At 52.4% G+C, this 27526-nt stretch overlaps 1 protein-coding gene across 1 annotated transcript in view; it reads right to left on the reverse strand.

The window, feature by feature from the left end:
- AHNAK2 (AHNAK nucleoprotein 2) overlaps positions 1-19176 on the reverse strand; it is a 31148-nt gene extending 11972 nt beyond the window's left edge. The window contains exons 1-8 of the mRNA XM_075713059.1: positions 19087-19176; positions 18208-18297; positions 17357-17413; positions 16613-16754; positions 15926-16107; positions 13384-15127; positions 5333-13290; positions 1025-4270 (exon numbers count right to left, since the gene is read on the reverse strand). Of these exons, the coding sequence (XP_075569174.1) occupies positions 1025-4270; positions 5333-13290; positions 13384-15127; positions 15926-16107; positions 16613-16754; positions 17357-17413; positions 18208-18297; positions 19087-19176 (13509 nt within the window). The remainder of the gene's footprint in view (positions 1-1024; positions 4271-5332; positions 13291-13383; positions 15128-15925; positions 16108-16612; positions 16755-17356; positions 17414-18207; positions 18298-19086) is intronic.
- Positions 19177-27526: the final 8350 nt, after the last annotated feature.

Raw genomic sequence — 27526 nt, forward strand, 5'->3', positions numbered from 1 at the left:
CTGCCGCGGCACCCGTCTCGACGGTCACCTCCACGCTGGGCGCTTGGATCTCGGCCGCGGGCAGGGTCACGTCGACTTCGGCGGTTCCCGAGGGCACCGTCACCTGGGGCTCCTTCAGGCTGACGTCCACATCGGCGGCCACGGTGCCCTTGGCCTCTCTGCTGCTGGACCAGCCAAAGGAAGGCATGCCAAACTTGGGCATCTTGAACTTGCCGTCCTTGGTCTTTGCGGCCTCCTTCTCTGGGGCTTTTGCTTCCCCTTCGAGGGTGAGGGCCGCCTCGGGCGCCTGCAGGTCGACGCTGGCCTTTGGAAGGGTGACGTCGACGGACGGGAGGCTGATGTCCACCTTGGGAGCTTTGATGTCAGCTTTGGGCATTTTGAGGGAGGGCTTCTCCACCTTGAAGCCGGCCCCTTCGGTCTTGGCGCCGGGCACGTCGGCTTTGAGGCCCAGCGCGGGGCCCTCCCCTGCGGCCATCACGGTGGCGGAGGGGAGGTCGACCTCTGCGGCGGGCAGGCTGACCTCGCCCTCCAGCCCTTCCACCTTGGGAGGCGACACTCCGAATTTGGGCTTGTCAAACTTGGGCATCTTAAACTTCCCTTTCAGGCCTGCGGCTTCCAGCTCGGCTCCGTCAAGCGAGCCTTCGGCAGAGGGCACTTTGAGGTCTACCTCGGGCGCCTGGAGCTCGAGGGAGCCTTCGACGGAGGGCAGCTTGACGTCGGGGGCCGCGATGCTGATGGCGCCGGCCTTGAGGTCTGCCTCTGGGAGGCTGGCGTCGACTTTGGGCAGGCTGACGTCTGCATCCAGTTTGGGAGCCTTGACGGTGGGCTTGGAGAAGACCACGCTGGGCACCTTGACTTTCGGCATGTGTATCTTCATGCCGCCACCCTCAGCTTTGCCGGCAGCCACCTCCAGGCCGCCTTCGGCGTCGGGGCCCTGCAGGGCAAGTTCGCCCTCCTGGACTTCGGCCTGGGCTTTGGGCAGCGAGACCTCGGCCTTTGGCAGGCTGACCTGCACGTGGGGGGCTTTGACTTTGGGCAGCTTGACGCTGGGCATCTTGAATCGACCCTTCTCGCCGTCTGCCGCGGCACCCGTCTCGACGGTCACCTCCACGCCGGGCGCTTGGATCTCGGCCGCGGGCAGGGTCACGTCGACTTCGGCGGTTCCCGAGGGCACCGTCACCTGGGGCTCCTTCAGGCTGACGTCCACATCGGCGGCCACGGTGCCCTTGGCCTCTCTGCTGCTGGACCAGCCAAAGGAAGGCATGCCAAACTTGGGCATCTTGAACTTGCCGTCCTTGGTCTTTGCGGCCTCCTTCTCTGGGGCTTTTGCTTCCCCTTCGAGGGTGAGGGCCGCCTCGGGCGCCTGCAGGTCGACGCTGGCCTTTGGAAGGGTGACGTCGACGGACGGGAGGCTGATGTCCACCTTGGGAGCTTTGATGTCAGCTTTGGGCATTTTGAGGGAGGGCTTCTCCACCTTGAAGCCGGCCCCTTCGGTCTTGGCGCCGGGCACGTCGGCTTTGAGGCCCAGCGCGGGGCCCTCCCCTGCGGCCGTCACGGTGGCGGAGGGGAGGTCGACCTCTGCGGCGGGCAGGCTGACCTCGCCCTCCAGCCCTTCCACCTTGGGAGGCGACACTCCGAATTTGGGCTTGTCAAACTTGGGCATCTTAAACTTCCCTTTCAGGCCTGCGGCTTCCAGCTCGGCTCCGTCAAGCGAGCCTTCGGCAGAGGGCACTTTGAGGTCTACCTCGGGCGCCTGGAGCTCGAGGGAGCCTTCGACGGAGGGCAGCTTGACGTCGGGGGCCGCGATGCTGATGGCGCCGGCCTTGAGGTCTGCCTCTGGGAGGCTGGCGTCGACTTTGGGCAGGCTGACGTCTGCGTCCAGTTTGGGAGCCTTGACGGTGGGCTTGGAGAAGACCACGCTGGGCACCTTGACTTTCGGCATGTGTATCTTCATGCCGCCACCCTCAGCTTTGCCGGCAGCCACCTCCAGGCCGCCTTCGGCGTCGGGGCCCTGCAGGGCAAGTTCGCCCTCCTGGACTTCGGCCTGGGCTTTGGGCAGCGAGACCTCGGCCTTTGGCAGGCTGACCTGCACGTGGGGGGCTTTGACTTTGGGCAGCTTGACGCTGGGCATCTTGAATCGACCCTTCTCGCCGTCTGCCGCGGCACCCGTCTCGACGGTCACCTCCACGCCGGGCGCTTGGATCTCGGCCGCGGGCAGGGTCACGTCGACTTCGGCGGTTCCCGAGGGCACCGTCACCTGGGGCTCCTTCAGGCTGACGTCCACATCGGCGGCCACGGTGCCCTTGGCCTCTCTGCTGCTGGACCAGCCAAAGGAAGGCATGCCAAACTTGGGCATCTTGAACTTGCCGTCCTTGGTCTTTGCGGCCTCCTTCTCTGGGGCTTTTGCTTCCCCTTCGAGGGTGAGGGCCGCCTCGGGCGCCTGCAGGTCGACGCTGGCCTTTGGAAGGGTGACGTCGACGGACGGGAGGCTGATGTCCACCTTGGGAGCTTTGATGTCAGCTTTGGGCATTTTGAGGGAGGGCTTCTCCACCTTGAAGCCGGCCCCTTCGGTCTTGGCGCCGGGCACGTCGGCTTTGAGGCCCAGCGCGGGGCCCTCCCCTGCGGCCGTCACGGTGGCGGAGGGGAGGTCGACCTCTGCGGCGGGCAGGCTGACCTCGCCCTCCAGCCCTTCCACCTTGGGAGGCGACACTCCGAATTTGGGCTTGTCAAACTTGGGCATCTTAAACTTCCCTTTCAGGCCTGCGGCTTCCAGCTCGGCTCCGTCAAGCGAGCCTTCGGCAGAGGGCACTTTGAGGTCTACCTCGGGCGCCTGGAGCTCGAGGGAGCCTTCGACGGAGGGCAGCTTGACGTCGGGGGCCGCGATGCTGATGGCGCCGGCCTTGAGGTCTGCCTCTGGGAGGCTGGCGTCGACTTTGGGCAGGCTGACGTCTGCGTCCAGTTTGGGAGCCTTGACGGTGGGCTTGGAGAAGACCACGCTGGGCACCTTGACTTTCGGCATGTGTATCTTCATGCCGCCACCCTCAGCTTTGCCGGCAGCCACCTCCAGGCCGCCTTCGGCGTCGGGGCCCTGCAGGGCAAGTTCGCCCTCCTGGACTTCGGCCTGGGCTTTGGGCAGCGAGACCTCGGCCTTTGGCAGGCTGACCTGCACGTGGGGGGCTTTGACTTTGGGCAGCTTGACGCTGGGCATCTTGAATCGACCCTTCTCGCCGTCTGCCGCGGCACCCGTCTCGACGGTCACCTCCACGCCGGGCGCTTGGATCTCGGCCGCGGGCAGGGTTACGTCGACTTCGGCGGTTCCCGAGGGCACCGTCACCTGGGGCTCCTTCAGGCTGACGTCCACATCGGCGGCCACGGTGCCCTTGGCCTCTCTGCTGCTGGACCAGCCAAAGGAAGGCATGCCAAACTTGGGCATCTTGAACTTGCCGTCCTTGGTCTTTGCGGCCTCCTTCTCTGGGGCTTTTGCTTCCCCTTCGAGGGTGAGGGCCGCCTCGGGCGCCTGCAGGTCGACGCTGGCCTTTGGAAGGGTGACGTCGACGGACGGGAGGCTGATGTCCACCTTGGGAGCTTTGATGTCAGCTTTGGGCATTTTGAGGGAGGGCTTCTCCACCTTGAAGCCGGCCCCTTCGGTCTTGGCGCCGGGCACGTCGGCTTTGAGGCCCAGCGCGGGGCCCTCCCCTGCGGCCGTCACGGTGGCGGAGGGGAGGTCGACCTCTGCGGCGGGCAGGCTGACCTCGCCCTCCAGCCCTTCCACCTTGGGAGGCGACACTCCGAATTTGGGCTTGTCAAACTTGGGCATCTTAAACTTCCCTTTCAGGCCTGCGGCTTCCAGCTCGGCTCCGTCAAGCGAGCCTTCGGCAGAGGGCACTTTGAGGTCTACCTCGGGCGCCTGGAGCTCGAGGGAGCCTTCGACGGAGGGCAGCTTGACGTCGGGGGCCGCGATGCTGATGGCGCCGGCCTTGAGGTCTGCCTCTGGGAGGCTGGCGTCGACTTTGGGCAGGCTGACGTCTGCGTCCAGTTTGGGAGCCTTGACGGTGGGCTTGGAGAAGACCACGCTGGGCACCTTGACTTTCGGCATGTGTATCTTCATGCCGCCACCCTCAGCTTTGCCGGCAGCCACCTCCAGGCCGCCTTCGGCGTCGGGGCCCTGCAGGGCAAGTTCGCCCTCCTGGACTTCGGCCTGGGCTTTGGGCAGCGAGACCTCGGCCTTTGGCAGGCTGACCTGCACGTGGGGGGCTTTGACTTTGGGCAGCTTGACGCTGGGCATCTTGAATCGACCCTTCTCGCCGTCTGCCGCGGCACCCGTCTCGACGGTCACCTCCACGCTGGGCGCTTGGATCTCGGCCGCGGGCAGGGTCACGTCGACTTCGGCGGTTCCCGAGGGCACCGTCACCTGGGGCTCCTTCAGGCTGACGTCCACATCGGCGGCCACGGTGCCCTTGGCCTCTCTGCTGCTGGACCAGCCAAAGGAAGGCATGCCAAACTTGGGCATCTTGAACTTGCCGTCCTTGGTCTTTGCGGCCTCCTTCTCTGGGGCTTTTGCTTCCCCTTCGAGGGTGAGGGCCGCCTCGGGCGCCTGCAGGTCGACGCTGGCCTTTGGAAGGGTGACGTCGACGGACGGGAGGCTGATGTCCACCTTGGGAGCTTTGATGTCAGCTTTGGGCATTTTGAGGGAGGGCTTCTCCACCTTGAAGCCGGCCCCTTCGGTCTTGGCGCCGGGCACGTCGGCTTTGAGGCCCAGCGCGGGGCCCTCCCCTGCGGCCATCACGGTGGCGGAGGGGAGGTCGACCTCTGCGGCGGGCAGGCTGACCTCGCCCTCCAGCCCTTCCACCTTGGGAGGCGACACTCCGAATTTGGGCTTGTCAAACTTGGGCATCTTAAACTTCCCTTTCAGGCCTGCGGCTTCCAGCTCGGCTCCGTCAAGCGAGCCTTCGGCAGAGGGCACTTTGAGGTCTACCTCGGGCGCCTGGAGCTCGAGGGAGCCTTCGACGGAGGGCAGCTTGACGTCGGGGGCCGCGATGCTGATGGCGCCGGCCTTGAGGTCTGCCTCTGGGAGGCTGGCGTCGACTTTGGGCAGGCTGACGTCTGCATCCAGTTTGGGAGCCTTGACGGTGGGCTTGGAGAAGACCACGCTGGGCACCTTGACTTTCGGCATGTGTATCTTCATGCCGCCACCCTCAGCTTTGCCGGCAGCCACCTCCAGGCCGCCTTCGGCGTCGGGGCCCTGCAGGGCAAGTTCGCCCTCCTGGACTTCGGCCTGGGCTTTGGGCAGCGAGACCTCGGCCTTTGGCAGGCTGACCTGCACGTGGGGGGCTTTGACTTTGGGCAGCTTGACGCTGGGCATCTTGAATCGACCCTTCTCGCCGTCTGCCGCGGCACCCGTCTCGACGGTCACCTCCACGCCGGGCGCTTGGATCTCGGCCGCGGGCAGGGTCACGTCGACTTCGGCGGTTCCCGAGGGCACCGTCACCTGGGGCTCCTTCAGGCTGACGTCCACATCGGCGGCCACGGTGCCCTTGGCCTCTCTGCTGCTGGACCAGCCAAAGGAAGGCATGCCAAACTTGGGCATCTTGAACTTGCCGTCCTTGGTCTTTGCGGCCTCCTTCTCTGGGGCTTTTGCTTCCCCTTCGAGGGTGAGGGCCGCCTCGGGCGCCTGCAGGTCGACGCTGGCCTTTGGAAGGGTGACGTCGACGGACGGGAGGCTGATGTCCACCTTGGGAGCTTTGATGTCAGCTTTGGGCATTTTGAGGGAGGGCTTCTCCACCTTGAAGCCGGCCCCTTCGGTCTTGGCGCCGGGCACGTCGGCTTTGAGGCCCAGCGCGGGGCCCTCCCCTGCGGCCGTCACGGTGGCGGAGGGGAGGTCGACCTCTGCGGCGGGCAGGCTGACCTCGCCCTCCAGCCCTTCCACCTTGGGAGGCGACACTCCGAATTTGGGCTTGTCAAACTTGGGCATCTTAAACTTCCCTTTCAGGCCTGCGGCTTCCAGCTCGGCTCCGTCAAGCGAGCCTTCGGCAGAGGGCACTTTGAGGTCTACCTCGGGCGCCTGGAGCTCGAGGGAGCCTTCGACGGAGGGCAGCTTGACGTCGGGGGCCGCGATGCTGATGGCGCCGGCCTTGAGGTCTGCCTCTGGGAGGCTGGCGTCGACTTTGGGCAGGCTGACGTCTGCGTCCAGTTTGGGAGCCTTGACGGTGGGCTTGGAGAAGACCACGCTGGGCACCTTGACTTTCGGCATGTGTATCTTCATGCCGCCACCCTCAGCTTTGCCGGCAGCCACCTCCAGGCCGCCTTCGGCGTCGGGGCCCTGCAGGGCAAGTTCGCCCTCCTGGACTTCGGCCTGGGCTTTGGGCAGCGAGACCTCGGCCTTTGGCAGGCTGACCTGCACGTGGGGGGCTTTGACTTTGGGCAGCTTGACGCTGGGCATCTTGAATCGACCCTTCTCGCCGTCTGCCGCGGCACCCGTCTCGACGGTCACCTCCACGCCGGGCGCTTGGATCTCGGCCGCGGGCAGGGTCACGTCGACTTCGGCGGTTCCCGAGGGCACCGTCACCTGGGGCTCCTTCAGGCTGACGTCCACATCGGCGGCCACGGTGCCCTTGGCCTCTCTGCTGCTGGACCAGCCAAAGGAAGGCATGCCAAACTTGGGCATCTTGAACTTGCCGTCCTTGGTCTTTGCGGCCTCCTTCTCTGGGGCTTTTGCTTCCCCTTCGAGGGTGAGGGCCGCCTCGGGCGCCTGCAGGTCGACGCTGGCCTTTGGAAGGGTGACGTCGACGGACGGGAGGCTGATGTCCACCTTGGGAGCTTTGATGTCAGCTTTGGGCATTTTGAGGGAGGGCTTCTCCACCTTGAAGCCGGCCCCTTCGGTCTTGGCGCCGGGCACGTCGGCTTTGAGGCCCAGCGCGGGGCCCTCCCCTGCGGCCGTCACGGTGGCGGAGGGGAGGTCGACCTCTGCGGCGGGCAGGCTGACCTCGCCCTCCAGCCCTTCCACCTTGGGAGGCGACACTCCGAATTTGGGCTTGTCAAACTTGGGCATCTTAAACTTCCCTTTCAGGCCTGCGGCTTCCAGCTCGGCTCCGTCAAGCGAGCCTTCGGCAGAGGGCACTTTGAGGTCTACCTCGGGCGCCTGGAGCTCGAGGGAGCCTTCGACGGAGGGCAGCTTGACGTCGGGGGCCGCGATGCTGATGGCGCCGGCCTTGAGGTCTGCCTCTGGGAGGCTGGCGTCGACTTTGGGCAGGCTGACGTCTGCGTCCAGTTTGGGAGCCTTGACGGTGGGCTTGGAGAAGACCACGCTGGGCACCTTGACTTTCGGCATGTGTATCTTCATGCCGCCACCCTCAGCTTTGCCGGCAGCCACCTCCAGGCCGCCTTCGGCGTCGGGGCCCTGCAGGGCAAGTTCGCCCTCCTGGACTTCGGCCTGGGCTTTGGGCAGCGAGACCTCGGCCTTTGGCAGGCTGACCTGCACGTGGGGGGCTTTGACTTTGGGCAGCTTGACGCTGGGCATCTTGAATCGACCCTTCTCGCCGTCTGCCGCGGCACCCGTCTCGACGGTCACCTCCACGCCGGGCGCTTGGATCTCGGCCGCGGGCAGGGTCACGTCGACTTCGGCGGTTCCCGAGGGCACCGTCACCTGGGGCTCCTTCAGGCTGACGTCCACATCGGCGGCCACGGTGCCCTTGGCCTCTCTGCTGCTGGACCAGCCAAAGGAAGGCATGCCAAACTTGGGCATCTTGAACTTGCCGTCCTTGGTCTTTGCGGCCTCCTTCTCTGGGGCTTTTGCTTCCCCTTCGAGGGTGAGGGCCGCCTCGGGCGCCTGCAGGTCGACGCTGGCCTTTGGAAGGGTGACGTCGACGGACGGGAGGCTGATGTCCACCTTGGGAGCTTTGATGTCAGCTTTGGGCATTTTGAGGGAGGGCTTCTCCACCTTGAAGCCGGCCCCTTCGGTCTTGGCGCCGGGCACGTCGGCTTTGAGGCCCAGCGCGGGGCCCTCCCCTGCGGCCGTCACGGTGGCGGAGGGGAGGTCGACCTCTGCGGCGGGCAGGCTGACCTCGCCCTCCAGCCCTTCCACCTTCGGAGGCGACACTCCGAATTTGGGCTTGTCAAACTTGGGCATCTTAAACTTCCCTTTCAGGCCTGCGGCTTCCAGCTCGGCTCCGTCAAGCGAGCCTTCGGCAGAGGGCACTTTGAGGTCTACCTCGGGCGCCTGGAGCTCGAGGGAGCCTTCGACGGAGGGCAGCTTGACGTCGGGGGCCGCGATGCTGATGGCGCCGGCCTTGAGGTCTGCCTCTGGGAGGCTGGCGTCGACTTTGGGCAGGCTGATGTCTGCGTCCAGTTTGGGAGCCTTGACGGTGGGCTTGGAGAAGACCACGCTGGGCACCTTGACTTTCGGCATGTGTATCTTCATGCCGCCACCCTCAGCTTTGCCGGCAGCCACCTCCAGGCCGCCTTCGGCGTCGGGGCCCTGCAGGGCAAGTTCGCCCTCCTGGACTTCGGCCTGGGCTTTGGGCAGCGAGACCTCGGCCTTTGGCAGGCTGACCTGCACGTGGGGGGCTTTGACTTTGGGCAGCTTGACGCTGGGCATCTTGAATCGACCCTTCTCGCCGTCTGCCGCGGCACCCGTCTCGACGGTCACCTCCACGCCGGGCGCTTGGATCTCGGCCGCGGGCAGGGTCACGTCGACTTCGGCGGTTCCCGAGGGCACCGTCACCTGGGGCTCCTTCAGGCTGACGTCCACATCGGCGGCCACGGTGCCCTTGGCCTCTCTGCTGCTGGACCAGCCAAAGGAAGGCATGCCAAACTTGGGCATCTTGAACTTGCCGTCCTTGGTCTTTGCGGCCTCCTTCTCTGGGGCTTTTGCTTCCCCTTCGAGGGTGAGGGCCGCCTCGGGCGCCTGCAGGTCGACGCTGGCCTTTGGAAGGGTGACGTCGACGGACGGGAGGCTGATGTCCACCTTGGGAGCTTTGATGTCAGCTTTGGGCATTTTGAGGGAGGGCTTCTCCACCTTGAAGCCGGCCCCTTCGGTCTTGGCGCCGGGCACGTCGGCTTTGAGGCCCAGCGCGGGGCCCTCCCCTGCGGCCGTCACGGTGGCGGAGGGGAGGTCGACCTCTGCGGCGGGCAGGCTGACCTCGCCCTCCAGCCCTTCCACCTTGGGAGGCGACACTCCGAATTTGGGCTTGTCAAACTTGGGCATCTTAAACTTCCCTTTCAGGCCTGCGGCTTCCAGCTCGGCTCCGTCAAGCGAGCCTTCGGCAGAGGGCACTTTGAGGTCTACCTCGGGCGCCTGGAGCTCGAGGGAGCCTTCGACGGAGGGCAGCTTGACGTCGGGGGCCGCGATGCTGATGGCGCCGGCCTTGAGGTCTGCCTCTGGGAGGCTGGCGTCGACTTTGGGCAGGCTGACGTCTGCGTCCAGTTTGGGAGCGTTGACGGTGGGCTTGGAGAAGACCACACTGGGCACCTTGACTTTCGGCATGTGTATCTTCATGCCGCCACCCTCAGCTTTGCCGGCAGCCACCTCCAGGCCGCCTTCGACGTCGGGGCCCTGCAGGGCAAGTTCGCCCTCCTGGACTTCGGCCTGGGCTTTGGGCAGCGAGACCTCGGCCTTTGGCAGGCTGACCTGCACGTGGGGGGCTTTGACTTTGGGCAGCTTGACGCTGGGCATCTTGAATCGACCCTTCTCGCCGTCTGCCGCGGCACCCGTCTCGACGGTCACCTCCACGCCGGGCGCTTGGATCTCGGCCGCGGGCAGGGTCACATCGACTTCGGCGGTTCCCGAGGGCACCGTCACCTGGGGCTCCTTCAGGCTGACGTCCACATCGGCGGCCACGGTGCCCTTGGCCTCTCTGCTGCTGGACCAGCCAAAGGAAGGCATGCCAAACTTGGGCATCTTGAACTTGCCGTCCTTGGTCTTTGCGGCCTCCTTCTCTGGGGCTTTTGCTTCCCCTTCGAGGGTGAGGGCCGCCTCGGGCGCCTGCAGGTCGACGCTGGCCTTTGGAAGGGTGACGTCGACGGACGGGAGGCTGATGTCCACCTTGGGAGCTTTGATGTCAGCTTTGGGCATTTTGAGGGAGGGCTTCTCCACCTTGAAGCCGGCCCCTTCGGTCTTGGCGCCGGGCACGTCGGCTTTGAGGCCCAGCGCGGGGCCCTCCCCTGCGGCCGTCACGGTGGCGGAGGGGAGGTCGACCTCTGCGGCGGGCAGGCTGACCTCGCCCTCCAGCCCTTCCACCTTGGGAGGCGACACTCCGAATTTGGGCTTGTCAAACTTGGGCATCTTAAACTTCCCTTTCAGGCCTGCGGCTTCCAGCTCGGCTCCGTCAAGCGAGCCTTCGGCAGAGGGCACTTTGAGGTCTACCTCGGGCGCCTGGAGCTCGAGGGAGCCTTCGACGGAGGGCAGCTTGACGTCGGGGGCCGCGATGCTGATGGCGCCGGCCTTGAGGTCTGCCTCTGGGAGGCTGGCGTCGACTTTGGGCAGGCTGACGTCTGCGTCCAGTTTGGGAGCCTTGACGGTGGGCTTGGAGAAGACCACGCTGGGCACCTTGACTTTCGGCATGTGTATCTTCATGCCGCCACCCTCAGCTTTGCCGGCAGCCACCTCCAGGCCGCCTTCGGCGTCGGGGCCCTGCAGGGCAAGTTCGCCCTCCTGGACTTCGGCCTGGGCTTTGGGCAGCGAGACCTCGGCCTTTGGCAGGCTGACCTGCACGTGGGGGGCTTTGACTTTGGGCAGCTTGACGCTGGGCATCTTGAATCGACCCTTCTCGCCGTCTGCCGCGGCACCCGTCTCGACGGTCACCTCCACGCCGGGCGCTTGGATCTCGGCCGCGGGCAGGGTCACGTCGACTTCGGCGGTTCCCGAGGGCACCGTCACCTGGGGCTCCTTCAGGCTGACGTCCACATCGGCGGCCACGGTGCCCTTGGCCTCTCTGCTGCTGGACCAGCCAAAGGAAGGCATGCCAAACTTGGGCATCTTGAACTTGCCGTCCTTGGTCTTTGCGGCCTCCTTCTCTGGGGCTTTTGCTTCCCCTTCGAGGGTGAGGGCCGCCTCGGGCGCCTGCAGGTCGACGCTGGCCTTTGGAAGGGTGACGTCGACGGACGGGAGGCTGATGTCCACCTTGGGAGCTTTGATGTCAGCTTTGGGCATTTTGAGGGAGGGCTTCTCCACCTTGAAGCCGGCCCCTTCGGTCTTGGCGCCGGGCACGTCGGCTTTGAGGCCCAGCGCGGGGCCCTCCCCTGCGGCCGTCACGGTGGCGGAGGGGAGGTCGACCTCTGCGGCGGGCAGGCTGACCTCGCCCTCCAGCCCTTCCACCTTGGGAGGCGACACTCCGAATTTGGGCTTGTCAAACTTGGGCATCTTAAACTTCCCTTTCAGGCCTGCGGCTTCCAGCTCGGCTCCGTCAAGCGAGCCTTCGGCAGAGGGCACTTTGAGGTCTACCTCGGGCGCCTGGAGCTCGAGGGAGCCTTCGACGGAGGGCAGCTTGACGTCGGGGGCCGCGATGCTGATGGCACCGGCCTTGAGGTCTGCCTCTGGGAGGCTGGCGTCGACTTTGGGCAGGCTGACGTCTGCGTCCAGTTTGGGAGCCTTGACGGTGGGCTTGGAGAAGACCACGCTGGGCACCTTGACTTTCGGCATGTGTATCTTCATGCCGCCACCCTCAGCTTTGCCGGCAGCCACCTCCAGGCCGCCTTCGGCGTCGGGGCCCTGCAGGGCAAGTTCGCCCTCCTGGACTTCGGCCTGGGCTTTGGGCAGCGAGACCTCGGCCTTTGGCAGGCTGACCTGCACGTGGGGGGCTTTGACTTTGGGCAGCTTGACGCTGGGCATCTTGAATCGACCCTTCTCGCCGTCTGCCGCGGCACCCGTCTCGACGGTCACCTCCACGCCGGGCGCTTGGATCTCGGCCGCGGGCAGGGTCACGTCGACTTCGGCGGTTCCCGAGGGCACCGTCACCTGGGGCTCCTTCAGGCTGACGTCCACATCGGCGGCCACGGTGCCCTTGGCCTCTCTGCTGCTGGACCAGCCAAAGGAAGGCATGCCAAACTTGGGCATCTTGAACTTGCCGTCCTTGGTCTTTGCGGCCTCCTTCTCTGGGGCTTTTGCTTCCCCTTCGAGGGTGAGGGCCGCCTCGGGCGCCTGCAGGTCGACGCTGGCCTTTGGAAGGGTGACGTCGACGGACGGGAGGCTGATGTCCACCTTGGGAGCTTTGATGTCAGCTTTGGGCATTTTGAGGGAGGGCTTCTCCACCTTGAAGCCGGCCCCTTCGGTCTTGGCGCCGGGCACGTCGGCTTTGAGGCCCAGCGCGGGGCCCTCCCCTGCGGCCGTCACGGTGGCGGAGGGGAGGTCGACCTCTGCGGCGGGCAGGCTGACCTCGCCCTCCAGCCCTTCCACCTTGGGAGGCGACACTCCGAATTTGGGCTTGTCAAACTTGGGCATCTTAAACTTCCCTTTCAGGCCTGCGGCTTCCAGCTCGGCTCCGTCAAGCGAGCCTTCGGCAGAGGGCACTTTGAGGTCTACCTCGGGCGCCTGGAGCTCGAGGGAGCCTTCGACGGAGGGCAGCTTGACGTCGGGGGCCGCGATGCTGATGGCGCCGGCCTTGAGGTCTGCCTCTGGGAGGCTGGCGTCGACTTTGGGCAGGCTGACGTCTGCGTCCAGTTTGGGAGCCTTGACGGTGGGCTTGGAGAAGACCACGCTGGGCACCTTGACTTTCGGCATGTGTATCTTCATGCCGCCACCCTCAGCTTTGCCGGCAGCCACCTCCAGGCCGCCTTCGGCGTCGGGGCCCTGCAGGGCAAGTTCGCCCTCCTGGACTTCGGCCTGGGCTTTGGGCAGCGAGACCTCGGCCTTTGGCAGGCTGACCTGCACGTGGGGGGCTTTGACTTTGGGCAGCTTGACGCTGGGCATCTTGAATCGACCCTTCTCGCCGTCTGCCGCGGCACCCGTCTCGACGGTCACCTCCACGCCGGGCGCTTGGATCTCGGCCGCGGGCAGGGTCACGTCGACTTCGGCGGTTCCCGAGGGCACCGTCACCTGGGGCTCCTTCAGGCTGACGTCCACATCGGCGGCCACGGTGCCCTTGGCCTCTCTGCTGCTGGACCAGCCAAAGGAAGGCATGCCAAACTTGGGCATCTTGAACTTGCCGTCCTTGGTCTTTGCGGCCTCCTTCTCTGGGGCTTTTGCTTCCCCTTCGAGGGTGAGGGCCACCTCGGGCGCCTGCAGGTCGACGCTGGCCTTTGGAAGGGTGACGTCGACGGACGGGAGGCTGATGTCCACCTTGGGAGCTTTGATGTCAGCTTTGGGCATTTTGAGGGAGGGCTTCTCCACCTTGAAGCCGGCCCCTTCGGTCTTGGCGCCGGGCACGTCGGCTTTGAGGCCCAGCGCGGGGCCCTCCCCTTTGGCTGTTGTGGTCAGAGAAATGTGTTCTGTTTTTTTTGATGATATACTGAATTCACCCATTTTTATTTCAGTGTCAGGTTTGGCAGTCAGTATTTCTCCTTTCTCTTCCAAATTTTTCTCCACTGATGAAGTTTTTACAGTTAGAGTTTTTAGACTTGGCAGCTGGACTTCTGGTAATTGTTCTATATCCTTGTCATGTATTTTTCCTTTGGAGATCTCAATTTCTATTTCAGTACTTGGAAGCTTCATTTCTTCTGCTGATACACTGATCTGTGGTTTTGCACCTGCTTCTAGGGATGGCACTTTTCCTTCCCTGTCACTTGCCTGACTTTCAGTTTGCCCTGTCCCATCCTTTGTAGTTGCCCATGTGAATGTAGGCATTTTAAACTTTGGCAGTCTGAATTTGCTTTCTTTTCCCTCTATATCCTTTTCTCCTGTCTTCATGCCAATTTCCACCTTCAAGGTTGTATCAGTTGTGGGCATGCCATCTTCTTCTGTCTGTGCCTTTTTTACACTATCTACTGATTCAACTGCTTTTTCTTCTCTCAGTATTTTCATGTCCGCTTTAGGTGTTTTGGCCATTTTGAATGATGGCATTTGTATTTTCCAGGTAGATACTTCTGATTCTGTATCAGGCATATGAGGTTTCACATCCAAATTCTTGACATCCTCTGAACTTGTATCAGCTGTTTCTGGTACTGAATGTGGAACATCACTTCCTGGTTTGGTGGTTTCAGTCTCTGGCTCTTTTCTTTTTGGCATTGAAATCCCAAATTTTGTTTTCTGAATTGTTAGGATTTGTGTGTCTTCTTCTGCTTGTTTTTCTTGTGTTTCCAGTGTGTCCGATGTTGTGTGTAGTTCTGCTTTAGCAGTGCCTATTTCTAGACCTCTTACCTGTATAGATCCCTGTGCTGTGTGACCCATCATGTCTATGTTAATTCCACTTTCTCCTTCTGCTTTTTCTGCTGTTCTTTTCTGTTTCTTTTTTCGGGATTTTGATGAGGCTTTTGGTGTTTGTTTAGTTGGGCTTTCTTTCAGATCAGGTGTTTCTAAACTAGGCTTTGATAACTGTGTTGTTATAGCTGGCACCTCAGGTACAGTAAATTTTAATGTTGCTTCCTTGTCTTTTTCTTTTTTAATGCTTATTTCAACTTCAGGGCATTTTTTTGCATGAGATGGAATGCCATTTTTCATATCTTTTAAGTCTTTTGTTGAAGTTTCGTGTACCTCCCCTGTTTTAATTTCATAAGCTGGAGATGTGGTATATTCAACAGTTAGTCCTTCATGATTTTCCAGGCTGATATCTTCTTTATGTACTTTCTCTCTTTCAGATAACAGTGTAGTTTTTATTTCTTTTTTTTGCTTGTCTTGTGTTTCTGGTTTGGATCTGTACATTTTGAATCCAATGCTAGGGAACTTCAGTTTCTTTTGGCTTCCTTTTTTTTCTTTGATATGGACTTCTTGTTGAAATTGAGACTCTGTGTCAGTGCTTGTAGGGGAAATATCCTGTATAGCAGGCTCATATGCATCTGATGTACTATGAGATCTTCTGTGCCCCAGTATCTTTTTATTTTTAATTGACTGGAATTTTGGCCAAGATAATCTATCTTTTTTAGGTCTCTTGCTTCTTCCTTCCCTTTGGCTTACAATTAATGTTTCCCTGTCTTCTTCCGAAATGGCTTTTCCTGAAACATGCAGTGTTTCTTCAGGAATGCTCTCACTGAGTTCTTTTTCCTGAAAGAACAAATAGTAGTCAGAAGATTAAAAGTAAGCTAAATATAGATGAAACACAAAATAAAATACATACTATAAAATATGTAGAAAAATGTGCTTTTTATTCACAGTGTCTAGTTGTTATATAAAAAAATTCCTGAAAACGGTGTATATAATTCAGGCAGACATTACATAAAACAAATGGATTCTATGACTGTCATATGTGGATTTCTGAAGGTTTATGTTCTTTGCAAAACACTGCATTAAACAGAGGTTTCTATCTGTATCTCTCGCTATGTCTGTACAAATATATATATAAAAAATATTTTTATATATGTATATGAAGAGAAAAATTATTTTTTATGTGATGGAGACCTATGAGCAGATCATGTCTGTGGAGATCTATCAGTTTTTAAACACATATTTTTAAGAGAAAATTTCATTTATGAGCTTTTGAGAAAAATATTTACTGATATTTTACATTTTGGAAAATATTGAATATAAATATTACAGAGCTTATATGAGCCTGTTCTATCAGTGGACACTTAACAACAAAAAAAGTGCTGACTCACTAAAGAAGAAAGTTTTTTTACCCTAACACAAGATTGTGACTTTATCCAAAATCTATAGTCTTGCCCAGGATATTTATAAAGCTGCAAATATTGTTTGGGGTTTTTTTCTTCTCATGAATATTCATGTTAGTAAGTTTAAACACATGCCTAAGTCTTAAGAAGATACAAGTGTGTATTTTCTGGCCTGTTCCTATACAGCACATTACTGCAGTGTTATACAAACTTTGTAAACTAATGAAATAACTACCTGGCTTAATTTTTCCTTTTTGTACTGGGCTGCAGAGTGAATGTGTTCTAGCTCTTCTTTCCCAGCAATTTTTCTTTTGAGGCTGAACTGAACTCTGTATGGCTCGGAATACTGGAGAATCTTGAGAGCATCTTCATATTTGATATTGTCGAAAAATATTGTAGCACTTAGAAGCTGATCACCTGCAAGTGGAATCAGACATAATTTTAATTAGTTTGTGTTTTCTTGCAGTTTTTCAAATTCTGTTGAATTAATACTCATTAAAAAATATAATTATCATATCCCATTTATTTAAAATATAAAATGGTGTTCACATAATAGAATCACAGAATAGTTAAGGCTGGAAAGGACCACTGCAGATCATCTAGTCCAACCGCCCTGCTCCGGGAGGCGTCAGCTGCAGCCAGGTGTTCAGGTCTATGTGCAGCCAGGTTTTGAATATTTCCAAGGATGGTGACTCTGCAACCTCTCTGGAAAACCTGTTCTAGTGTCTGACCACCCTGACAGTAACAAAGTTTTTTCTTATATTTTTCAGTATTTAGATTCTGGAGTTTTGTTCTTGTTTAAATCATTATTTACTGTAGGTTTTTGGCAGATTAGTTAGGTATCTATATGCACACACAGCTACATACCTGATTATTTTAAGATATATTAAAAAAAAAAAACTGACAGAAAATCAGACTGTACCTTCTCTCAGACTAAATATTTTTGAAGCAGGCGATTCCTTAAGTACTTTTTTAATAAATATTCCTTCATTTCCTCCACCCGTCACACTAAAACCGCTAGCACCGGCTTCCACTTCTGTTTTCAGGGTCACTTCCATTGTCTCCTAGATATAGAAAAAGGTGTGAATTTATAATTTTTATTCATTTGTATCAAAGTGTTCTACGCTATTCTACAATAAAAAATTGAGCATCCGCAGGTATATTTTCAGTAGCTCAAGAAAGATTATCTAAAATAGAGAATGTACTTGTTCAGTGTAGTTTTGATTCTGTTCTAAATTAGAATTAAGCACATGTGTTACGGTTATGCTAGATCAGGGCTGTAGGCAAAATAGGTTATAATTTTAAAACATGAAACATATGGAATCTTTTAGGGCTGAAAGACTGTATTTTCTGTGAAGATGTTAAGCACTTGAATTAGAGTCAACGGGCCAGAAAAGTCAGGCTAAGAGCTAATGCTGTACTGTACTCAAACTGGAGAAGGCTAAAGAATGCTAAAAAGAATTATGGAAGGACCCCAAATAGAACAAGTAAGCTTTCATGCCTGTACCACAACTAGGTAATTTTGAAGTTCCTGATCAAAACAAGTCTAAAGTGACTCTTTGCCTATTTGTCCTTCCCTCTGTTCACCCATCCACATCTGTGTTGTAATTGGCTTTACTATTTTGCAAACCACATGCCTAAAACTACTGAGTGCTTTTAGACTGACCTGTGGATGGCTCTGTTTTGATTTGTCTGTAGAATATTTTTTGTTTTCCTCTTGAAGCTGAAAAATAATTTGCAATTATTTAGTGTTCAAAAGTCGTGCTGTTGTAAAGTACAACACAAGTCCCACAGCAGTTAAAATGCCTGGTTTAGACTAAGAACTGAGGTGAGGCTGACTTCAATGGCAAGAGCAAAATTGGGATCTACAATTGCAATGTACAATGTGAATGATTTAACTGTTATTCCCAATAGTAAATTAGATGTCAAGGCCTCCCTGCATTGTACTAAAATTTGCATGAGGTGAACACCAGAGACCAATTGTATTAAGACATTGGGAACTTTTCTGTGTGATACTCATGTAGCACATTTCTCATACGTTCATCTTTGTGAGCATATATTTTTTTCATTTATTCAATTTCATAATGAACTTCAAACTGTTGCTTACTTATCTTAACATGACTGTACTAATTAAATCTTTACCTTTGAATAACCAAGAGGTACTGATAATTTTGAAATGGCATATTAGTTAGATTCAAGCCAGTTAAATATTCTAATAGGAAAATCATTGTGATTTCTTGACACTCTGTGTCCCACGTCCTTTAAGGAATGAAGTCAAATGCGTTTTTTCCCAAGAAACAAGAACATTGACAACAACAAGTCCAGCACAATATAAAAGCACCAATGAACATGGCCCTGATTTTCGTGGGGACAGGAAGACTGCATGGCTGCTGCATGCAGAATATGGCTGCAACAACATCCTGTTACATGACATAGGAGTCTCAGGTAGTTGTAGGAACTAAAGCCTCTTGAATGAACTTGGTAAAGCCATGCCTGCATGAAAACTCAGTGTCTTGCCTTTAAATATTCTTCTTCTATGGAATATTCATAAACTGGAGAGGATCCCTGTGGCCTTGGACGGATGTCTTCTACTGCTACTTCATTAACCTGTGGAAAAGAAATGAGTGGTAGGAAAGGAACATCCATCATTAAAGTGACCCATTTTTTTAAGGATAGTTTTTCTACTTAGGCATAGTCTCCTTCTGTGTACAAATCTTTCATTAGTAATGGTGCATGTAGAATAACCAATAAGTCTTTCTTTAGGTCAAGAACAAATACAATTCTTATTTAAGGACGTTACTGAAGAACACAAGGAACAGACTCCTGAGACACAAAAACAATGGTATGCTGATTTTGGTTTTCTTTATGAATTGTATGCATCTATGGGATGAACAGACTGAAAATACTGACAGATCAATCAGTAGTAATTGAAAAAGGCAATAAAAATTCCCTCCCCTGCCTTATTTGTACACCTAACATTTACATCCTGTGGCTTCAAACTTTATTGCCCTCTATAACCAAGCAAACCATGGAAGAGTCCCAGCAGAATTTCTGCTCACAAGCACTTGGCTTCCTTCTGGAGTCAAATGATAGGGGACCTAAACTGGCTAAAGCTCTAAAGAAAAGTTACTGTAGTTAGCAACCATGTAATAGTTTGCTAAGTCTTGGTATTAAACTTACGCTGGTCAATCATGGCGAAGAGCAGATGACTTTATATTGAAGCATCATTCTGGCTTTTGAGCTGGCAGGAGAATCCCAAGCAGAAATACAATATTTTTCATGGGGAAAAGAATCACCAGCAAGACCCAGCCATAAACCAAATATTTAAGATCCCATTTTAACAAGGTAACTGCCAAACCCCCATCCCAAAAAAACCCAACTCTAAAAAAAACTCACAGAATCTTCGTCCTCTGCATCCGCATCAGCATCAGCATCTCCCGGAGGCTCAGCTGGTCTCAGCTGCCGTCCAGAACCTGAAAGCAGCATTCAGGTGGTTGGTGTCTGTGGGAGCCACGCAGAGCAGTCACCGGGCAAGCTGAAGCCCTCCGGAGCAGCATGCCCGGGGGACACGCACAGCTGGCTGTAGAAAGGCCTGCTTTCATTTAGACTCCTTATCTCAGATCTCATCAGGCTGATCTTTCCAAAGATACCAGAATTATTTGTATCCAGAAATGTAAAGGCTTTTGTGAAGGAAAAAATCCTCAGATTGGAGAAAATGTAGAACTAGAAGTTGGCCAGATTTTTTTTATTATTATTACTAAGGGGGGCTTGAGGTGTGTATCGGGCAGAATTGGCAGGGTTTGGCCAGCAGTGTGGCTGGGGGTGGTCTCTGTGGGACGAGGTCATGGACCACCCTGCGCTGGACACAGCTGGTTGCAGCCAGCTCCGCCTGCAATACTGAACTGATCAGAGGAGTTTCTGGCAACTCTGTGAAAACGTGTTTAAGAAAGGGTGGTAAACACTGAGAAAAAGAGACAACATCACTAGAGGAGGAGGAGAAAGACAGAGGAGTCCACACCAGAGTAGGAGGAGAGAGGAGAGATGGCAGAGCAGGAGAAGTGCTGGAGCAAAACAGGATCTCAAGGAGGGGCCAGAGGAAGAAAAGCCGCCTGAGCAGGGTCAGATGGGAGCAGGCTCGACTCTGATGGGTCAGCGGCTGGTGGAGGAACCCACCCTGGGGCAACTGAGTACAAAACAAGGAGTGGAAAAAGAAAAGCAGCCACCACCTGCTGACCCCTGTCTCCTGCACCATCCCTTGCCTCCCCAAGGGGACTGAATATAGCCCACAGTGAGGGGACTGGAGACCAGAAAGAGGGGAGAAGAGGTGTACAGAGGGGAGCTGAGGTGTTTTTCCCTAAGCGGTTTTTTTTTTTTTTTTTTTAATATCAGAATCAGTAATTAATAGTTCATTAATTGGCAATAAATTAAGTTGATTGAAATTCCCCATCTCAAAACTCTTCCTTGCCTTTGACAGAGGTCTTAAGACAAGAGCTGGACAGTAAACATCATGAAGCTTTGATAGTCATACAGACTCTGCTTTCTTGGTTTTTAAAAGTATTGAGGGCAGAGAGAGATGAGGTAAAGGAGATGGCCTGTTTGAAAGTATGATTCTGCTGAAATGCCTTAAATTGGGCACCAAAGAATGAAAACAGCATGAATACATCATAATTTTCAGCGATCCGGGCTTAGCCAGTAGAGGACAGTGTGGCTGAATTACAAACTCCCTGATGCACAGGCTATTCTAATACATGCACAAGTCCTCGTCCTGATAACTATGTCTCTTTCTGTCCCCGTGCTCTGTTTTTTTCAAGCCATCAGGCTGTCTAGCTCTCTCACACACGGTTCTGCAACTGCCATTAGTATACATAGTTTTGGCTCTCCTAAACAGATCCTCTAGCTTAAAAATATGCTTGAACACTAGGGAAGACAACCACAAGCAGAACTGTACAACTCATTTATTGTCTGCTTTAAATGAAGAATCCTTGGGCTGGAACACAACTTTTCTGGATGTGGGTATTACATGCTGTGTGTGCAGACAAGCTGGCAGGACTTATGCATGTATGCAATCACTCTAACTTACACAAGTTGCCAAGCTCTTGTTAAAATGGCTGTGATTTTGCTAGCCTTTCTTCATAGTTTTCTGATCTCCTACATTTATTTTTTCCTTGACTTTTTTGAAGATGAAATTATTTAGTATAGGCAGGGTTTTGAAAGAGTTATGCCGCATGATGAGTGATGGACCGCTTTGTTAAGATGAATGGTAATAGTGTGCTTCCAGTGGGAATATCCCAGGTCAGTCTGTGGGCCAAGTTTCCAAATTTGATAGATAGGCATCCTCAGTAGCCATATGTACATCATCTTAATCAGCTGGCCTGTGGTATTTTAGCTCCAGAGAACTAGGATCAACTCGGAACACATCAGGGCTGCCAGACCATACCTCCTTTAGCCTTCACAGGACTAGTCCTGACACCTACAATGGACAATTCTAGAAAACAGTTTTAATGCAGACCCTAATTCAGATTAAAGACCTGCATAAATTGGGTTGATTTTTTTTTTCAAAAGCTCTAGCATTTGCAATTTTCAGAAGCCCAAGAAAATTGGAAAATGAGCATAACCTTGTTAAAAAATTTAGATATCGATTTATGAACCTGATTTTAGGTTTTTCTGCTTGAAAATTCTGGAATCCATTCATGAAGCTCTTCACCACATATATTTTAATAAGCATCATATGAGGAAAAGAGCTGCAGGACTGAGGCTTGATTGTTTAATTTGCTTAGTGCTTCTAAAGGTTCCGGTGCAAACAGCAAATTTTATGACTGTTACTAAAATTCCAAGAAATAGTAAGGAGTTAGTCTTGTAGCATTGCCGTATTTTTCACTTGGGAGAATCCCACCCACAAGCCCTGCAGTCCAGTAGAATGACTTAACAGAACATTGCTTGGATTGCTAGAGCATTTGCTCTTCACTGCAGCACTTCAAGGCTGATTACAGCATTGATCCCTGGTGGCTGCCAATAATTTTGCTACTGGAAAAGAAAAATGAAAGAATTATCCAGGAGAATTCTTGGGCTCGTTCACTGCTGTTTCTCTTGTTTTACTCTGGTGTAACTTTAGTGACATTTTAGTTGTCTCAACTGGAGCAATGCAAGTATGGGGTGCTCCATTCTCAGGACTTGAATGGTCCTGTGTAGTTTGTGCAGTGGATTCACTACCATCCAGAGAAGGTGACTCTGAGTCTAGGGTACTGCAGCTATCCTGCAGGTCCTAACAGAGGTAAAACTTCTAAAATTAGATGTTTTAAACAAAGGATACTTAGAATGTTAGGTGACCAACACCTTCAAAATCTTCCTGTTGCTAAGATCAGGCTACTCATAAAATCCAAGAGAATTAGATCACTTCCCGCAGTGAGACCTAAACACTTATTTCCCATTGGGGTGCCACTTTAAAACAACAAATGACACTGCCAAGTCATGGTTAGCATGGGTGTAGAGAGGTAGACCTGGTCTGGATGACATCTCATCTGGGCCTGGACCAGGAGAGAAGTTTCTTTCTTTCCACCAGCTGTTGATCAAGCAAAGCACTGGTGTATGAGGCACAAGGGTGGCTTCACATGCTTGGCCAAGTATTGGCAGGTGATTGCTCTCCTTGTCCTTGCTAGAGGGGCTGTGGGTCAAGGTTTGCCAAAATGTCACCACGAAAAAAAAAAAAAAATCCCCTTTTATCAAGATGCAAATCTGTTGCATAAAAGGCCTCTTTTACCCACCTCATGACGGGCAGGAAAAGAGAGTCCTCCTGTGAAAGCCTTTAGTAAACTGCTACCTCTCCTAAATGGTCATAGTAGGACTCTGTCCTACAAAATGGAGCAACAGACTACTGTCCCAGGGTTAATATAGATGTGGCTGAGATTGCATAGTGGGACATCAGCTGCACAAATTATTTCTTCTCCCAAAGCTTCACACTAAGGCCTTTGCATCCATCCTGATTTCCTCAAACTCTGCCTACTTCTATATTAATTTTCCCCTCTATCATAGCTAACCCATGTCATAAAAGACTTCTTGTGCCCCTGATTCCTACTGTAGACTAAGTTTTTGCTTCAGGTTTTTTCCCAATTCAGGGTACATTAAAAATAAATCTATAAAAGTGGGGAATTACAGTACATTGATAAATTCCATTTTCAGCAAAGCCTTCTTTCTGTGTATAAAAGACTGTGCCAATAAACCATGATTTATATGCATGTCATTCTCGTGCTCCAAATAGTAGTGATGCCAACATTTTATAGGTTTTAACTTTTTTTACGATCTCTGGACAATCAATGCTTTGTTCAAAATGTTTTCATAAACAAGATGGTATTTACATCAGTGACTATTTCTAATAGCCACTGAACTGACTTCAGAACAAGGGAATTTTTTGCAAGTAGGCAGTAGGAGTTATATATGTTGGAACATTTTCATATCATAAGACTGAAAATAGCATTTGCTTTTTTAAAATACAATTCTTTTAAAAAAACTATTTTATCTTTAATCTAGCAACCAGCTGCACTGTGTCGGTGTTGGGTGCAACCACAAAAATGTAAAAACAGGTTATTTTTTTGGTATTCACATTCAGTGCGTAATGGTCTCCAAAACCACATTTGAGACATTATAATCAATTTAAAGTATGACAGTGTCACTGAATTCAAGTCAATTGTGCTTTAAGGTATTGTATAAACTGAAGAGAAACCTAGCTTTATTTGGGACACTGGCATATAAAATTACCATAATCTGTATACTTTAAAATAAAATAAAACAGCAAATGAGAATACTGGAGAAGTTGTTTAAAAAGGAAAATATAACATCCTTTGCTGATCATCCTAGTTTCCTTGTTTACAGATTATATCCCTTTCTCTGCAATTCTTAGATCTGGGCTTTCTGCCTTTTAAGATTTTATACTAAAGTTATGTTTGCATATGAATGTAGTGAATTTAAGTAATCTGCTCTTATCTTTAAGCATATAACTTTTCCTTGCATCAACTTCCTAGGCATTATCTTTCCTGCTGAAAGTGGCTTTGTTTTGTTTTATTTTGTTTAATTTTGTTCTGCTTTTTTGTTGGACAGAACTAAAATGCTACTGTTGTGTTGTTTTCCCTGGGATTTTAATGTAGATCAGTCAAAACTGACAAGAGTAGCAATGGTTGCAATGCACGTATTTTTTACAAAGATGCAGGTTAAATATTGCTCGTTCTCAGGTAATATCCTCACCAGGAGAAGAGGTTCCTTCTTGCCATGTACTGACTGGCATAAATTATCTAACTTCACTTCAACAACTAGTTTCTCCTAACAGAAACCTGATCTGCGGTAAACATCTGTCCACAGCTGAAAACGTGTATGCTTTGCTTGCTCATTAATTATTAGCTGTTAATATATGAAAGTCACAACCTGTGCCTTTTCTTTACTAGGATTTTGGTGTTTGCTAGTTACCATATCTTAGCTGTGATAAGAAAACAAACAGTCCTGTTTGTGCAGTATTGTGGAATTGAGTAGCTTTGAGTCTGCTGCCAGTTAGCAAGGCTCGTGCCTTAACATGTGGGCAAGGCTGGGACATCTTTTGCTCAGGTCTTTTCTGACAATGTGAAGCACACTCTGGGTACATAACCTGATTTGTATTATTAATAAGAAGAAGGAGGAGTGAATAATTGCAAGACAAACAACAACAAGAATAATTTAATGTCACTGTCATTGTTGGCACTGTGTTTGACCCAGCAAAGAATTCATACATGTAGGTCAGCAGTTTCCACAGTGCTCCCTCATGTGCTTATGTGTCATTGTAAATGAGGTTGTGCATCGCTGCTGTCATGGGCAGCTTCAGCTGGCTCCCGTATCGGACCTCCCTTCCTGCAGCCACGGGTCCCTGTACCTGCTGCTCTGTCTGGCCCTGTGCCCTCAGGCACCCTGTCACGGGCCTGTTACTTCTCATGCATGCACGGCTAGTCACTGCTAATGCACTGCTGCAGAATTCCTCCTGTTTTTTAAATTAAACCCCTTTCTCAAAATGCCTGATTTTTTTCCCCCCCAGTTTGTTCTCCCTCTCTTGCAGGTATCACAATTACTGGGATTCCTTTTCTTCCCTCAGAGCTCTCACAGCCGCTTGAGCAGTGCTGCTGCGAAGCCCCACAGCCCCTTCTGATTCACTTCTTGTATTTGAAATAGGGAATATTTAGAATAGTTAAAATATTTAAAATCGTAGGTCCCAGTTCAGGAAAGCACTTGATCGCAGGAACGCTATACACATGCTTGGCATTCAACTTGGCCTCTCAAGAGCACTTTTTCAGATAGGTAAGTTCACCTGACTTTAGTTTACCAATAGAAATTTTTCACTTCAGGGTTGTAGGGAAAAAAGCAGCAATTCAAACATTTTTGCTTCTTCTTTGGCAACGTCAGTGCTTCAGTTTCCGTTTCTGCTTCTTTTTTATATCCATCCCAATCTACTGTCCCTATTATTTTGATGACTTATTAAATTAATGCACCTTGCAGTGAGTTCTTTGGGTTTCCCAGGATATCCCAGAAGACTGAAGACTGATGAATAAACATAGATCAACCAGTTAATTAAAATGTCACTTCAGCTAGGTAGTATCATCCAGCATGTAAGCTATTGCATTCTCGGTTTGGTTTTCTTAAAGCTCCCATGACTGAAAAATTACCTAAATCAGATTTTTTTTTTAAAAGCCCTCACACACAAAGTTACAATGATAGCATTTTCTGGATACAAACATGAATTTTTGGCACTTAAAAGAACCATTTTCACCCCTTTCCAAAATCAGCTGTGCTAAAGATCTCTGACTCCACAAGCAGATCTTTGTGTTCTGCTAACTGCATCAATTGGCTTGAGGAGACAGAATTTGCTGATCCCTGCACTAAAAATGATATTTAAAGCACAAAAATAGTTACTCAGTATCAGCAGCGCCCTGAAATGTTTCACTATTTCTCTTTGTTTTCCCCAGAGTCTTTCTCCTCAGCTCAAGTTACAAATGGAAGTGGTGACCTAATGCTACTTTAAAGAGGACTAAAAGACTAACAATACTGTAATGCTTCAAGGTCTGTTGTTAAAAAGAAACAAACCACAGCAGATCTGTTGTCCAGAACTGTTGTCTGGAGGCTACATGGCAAAGAGCATCTGCTCTAATACCATACCTTGGGTTCCGCTGTGAATTTCCTTAAGTGTAAATGCCAAGGTTAAGTGTAAAGACCATGAACAAGAACAACTAGAAATGGAACAGATGAGTGTAGCAGGGCTGCTCAATGTGAGGGGCTCGGCTGTGGCAGTTCAGAGCAATCATCTCCACCACCCAAACCCTCCTGGGCAGTTTGGCAAGAGGAGTCACCTCTTTCCAAGCAAGCAACGCTGGGGGAAAATGATCCTGCAAGCATCAGCTGGCAAAGATAAGAATCTAAAAGTGTCTGCAAATAAACTCTTTTATGCATGAACTTGAGGAAGCTGCCACGAGGTTTAAAGCATAGCTCATGGCACAAGTTCTTGCACAGTCTGTGTAGGCTTGACCATGTGATCCAGCAGGCCCATGGCATTCCCAGTAGGTAGCTCCAACTATGCTCGGGAAAACCATCAGAAAAAAATCCAGAGGTTCATCTTCTACAGAGATTTCCTAGCACATTCCAGAGACCTGGATTCATTCCATTGTCCTGCAAAAGATCCCATGGACTGAGTTACAACAACTGCTGGGCAGGGCTCTGGGGCATGGCAGGACCGCAGCGGGAATGCCGCGGCTGTCACTCTATCCAGGCAGGGATACATGGCAATGGGGAGATGCGGGCGCAATGTCACGGAGGAGGCTGCCTCTCCCAGCCCTCCATCACAGGAATGTAACGTTACTTCACTTGAACCATTGCCAGCGAGACGGCGGGGGCACCCAGTAGCTCCACCTAGACAAACCAGCTTATCAGCTCTGAAATGAACAATTGCCACAGTGCAAAAAGCAGCCATTCTGCCTCAGAAAAGGTGATAAAGTAAGGAATAGCACCTTCCCTCTAGTGTTCCCCTTCTGCCCTGTGCTGGGAGTAGGAACCTCCCCACCAAGCCCTGAAACTCTGGTCTCCCTAACTGTTTCTGAGGGATGAAGACAAAGGACCTGTCTCTGGAATGAAGATAAAGATTTTGCTACTAAAGGGGTTTAACAGGCCTTTCTATCTGCAGGATGCTATCAGAATGAGCTACGCCTGTGTTTAAGCTATCCTCCCGCCTTTGTTTTGCATTTGGTTTGGTAATGCTCCCTGGCTGCACTCTGTCACTGAGCTGCATACTTGTACTGTGATGAATGCAGCTCAGACTTTGGAGGCAAAAGCAGGGGCATGTAGCACAGCAGAGCTAAAGGAGCAGCTACTCCCAAATAACCAACGTGTGAATAGTTTCCTTCCATTCAAGGCACGAACAAGATGTTTTATTTCAATGCCTTGGTATGTTAAGCTGCCCTTGTCGGCAGTTAGAGTACTTCATTAAAAGCCTTCAAATCATCTCATCTCAAAACCTTCCAAAAACAGAAAATATAAGTGACAATCATCAGTCTCCTTGCCTGGCCGGAGAGCTGTTCGTGAAGTTAGCTCCTACTCTTATCAAAAGGAACAGTACTCCGCTCTGCAAAGTACATCCAAGTAGAGAAATGTCTAGGGAATTAAGCTTTCTCACAGACCATACTGAGCTCTGTAGGATTTTATAGAGCATTTTCTACAGGTTGACAAATATCAGGGAAGGTGTGGAAGAGCACTGGCAACTAAGAACAGATATAAACACTACCATAAAAAGAGAAACTAGCAGCCCCCACATGAAAAGGAGAGTGAATGGCTTTCCTGT

This window comes from Pelecanus crispus, chromosome 6 (assembly GCF_030463565.1).
Source record: "Pelecanus crispus isolate bPelCri1 chromosome 6, bPelCri1.pri, whole genome shotgun sequence".
NCBI lineage: Eukaryota > Metazoa > Chordata > Aves > Pelecaniformes > Pelecanidae > Pelecanus > Pelecanus crispus.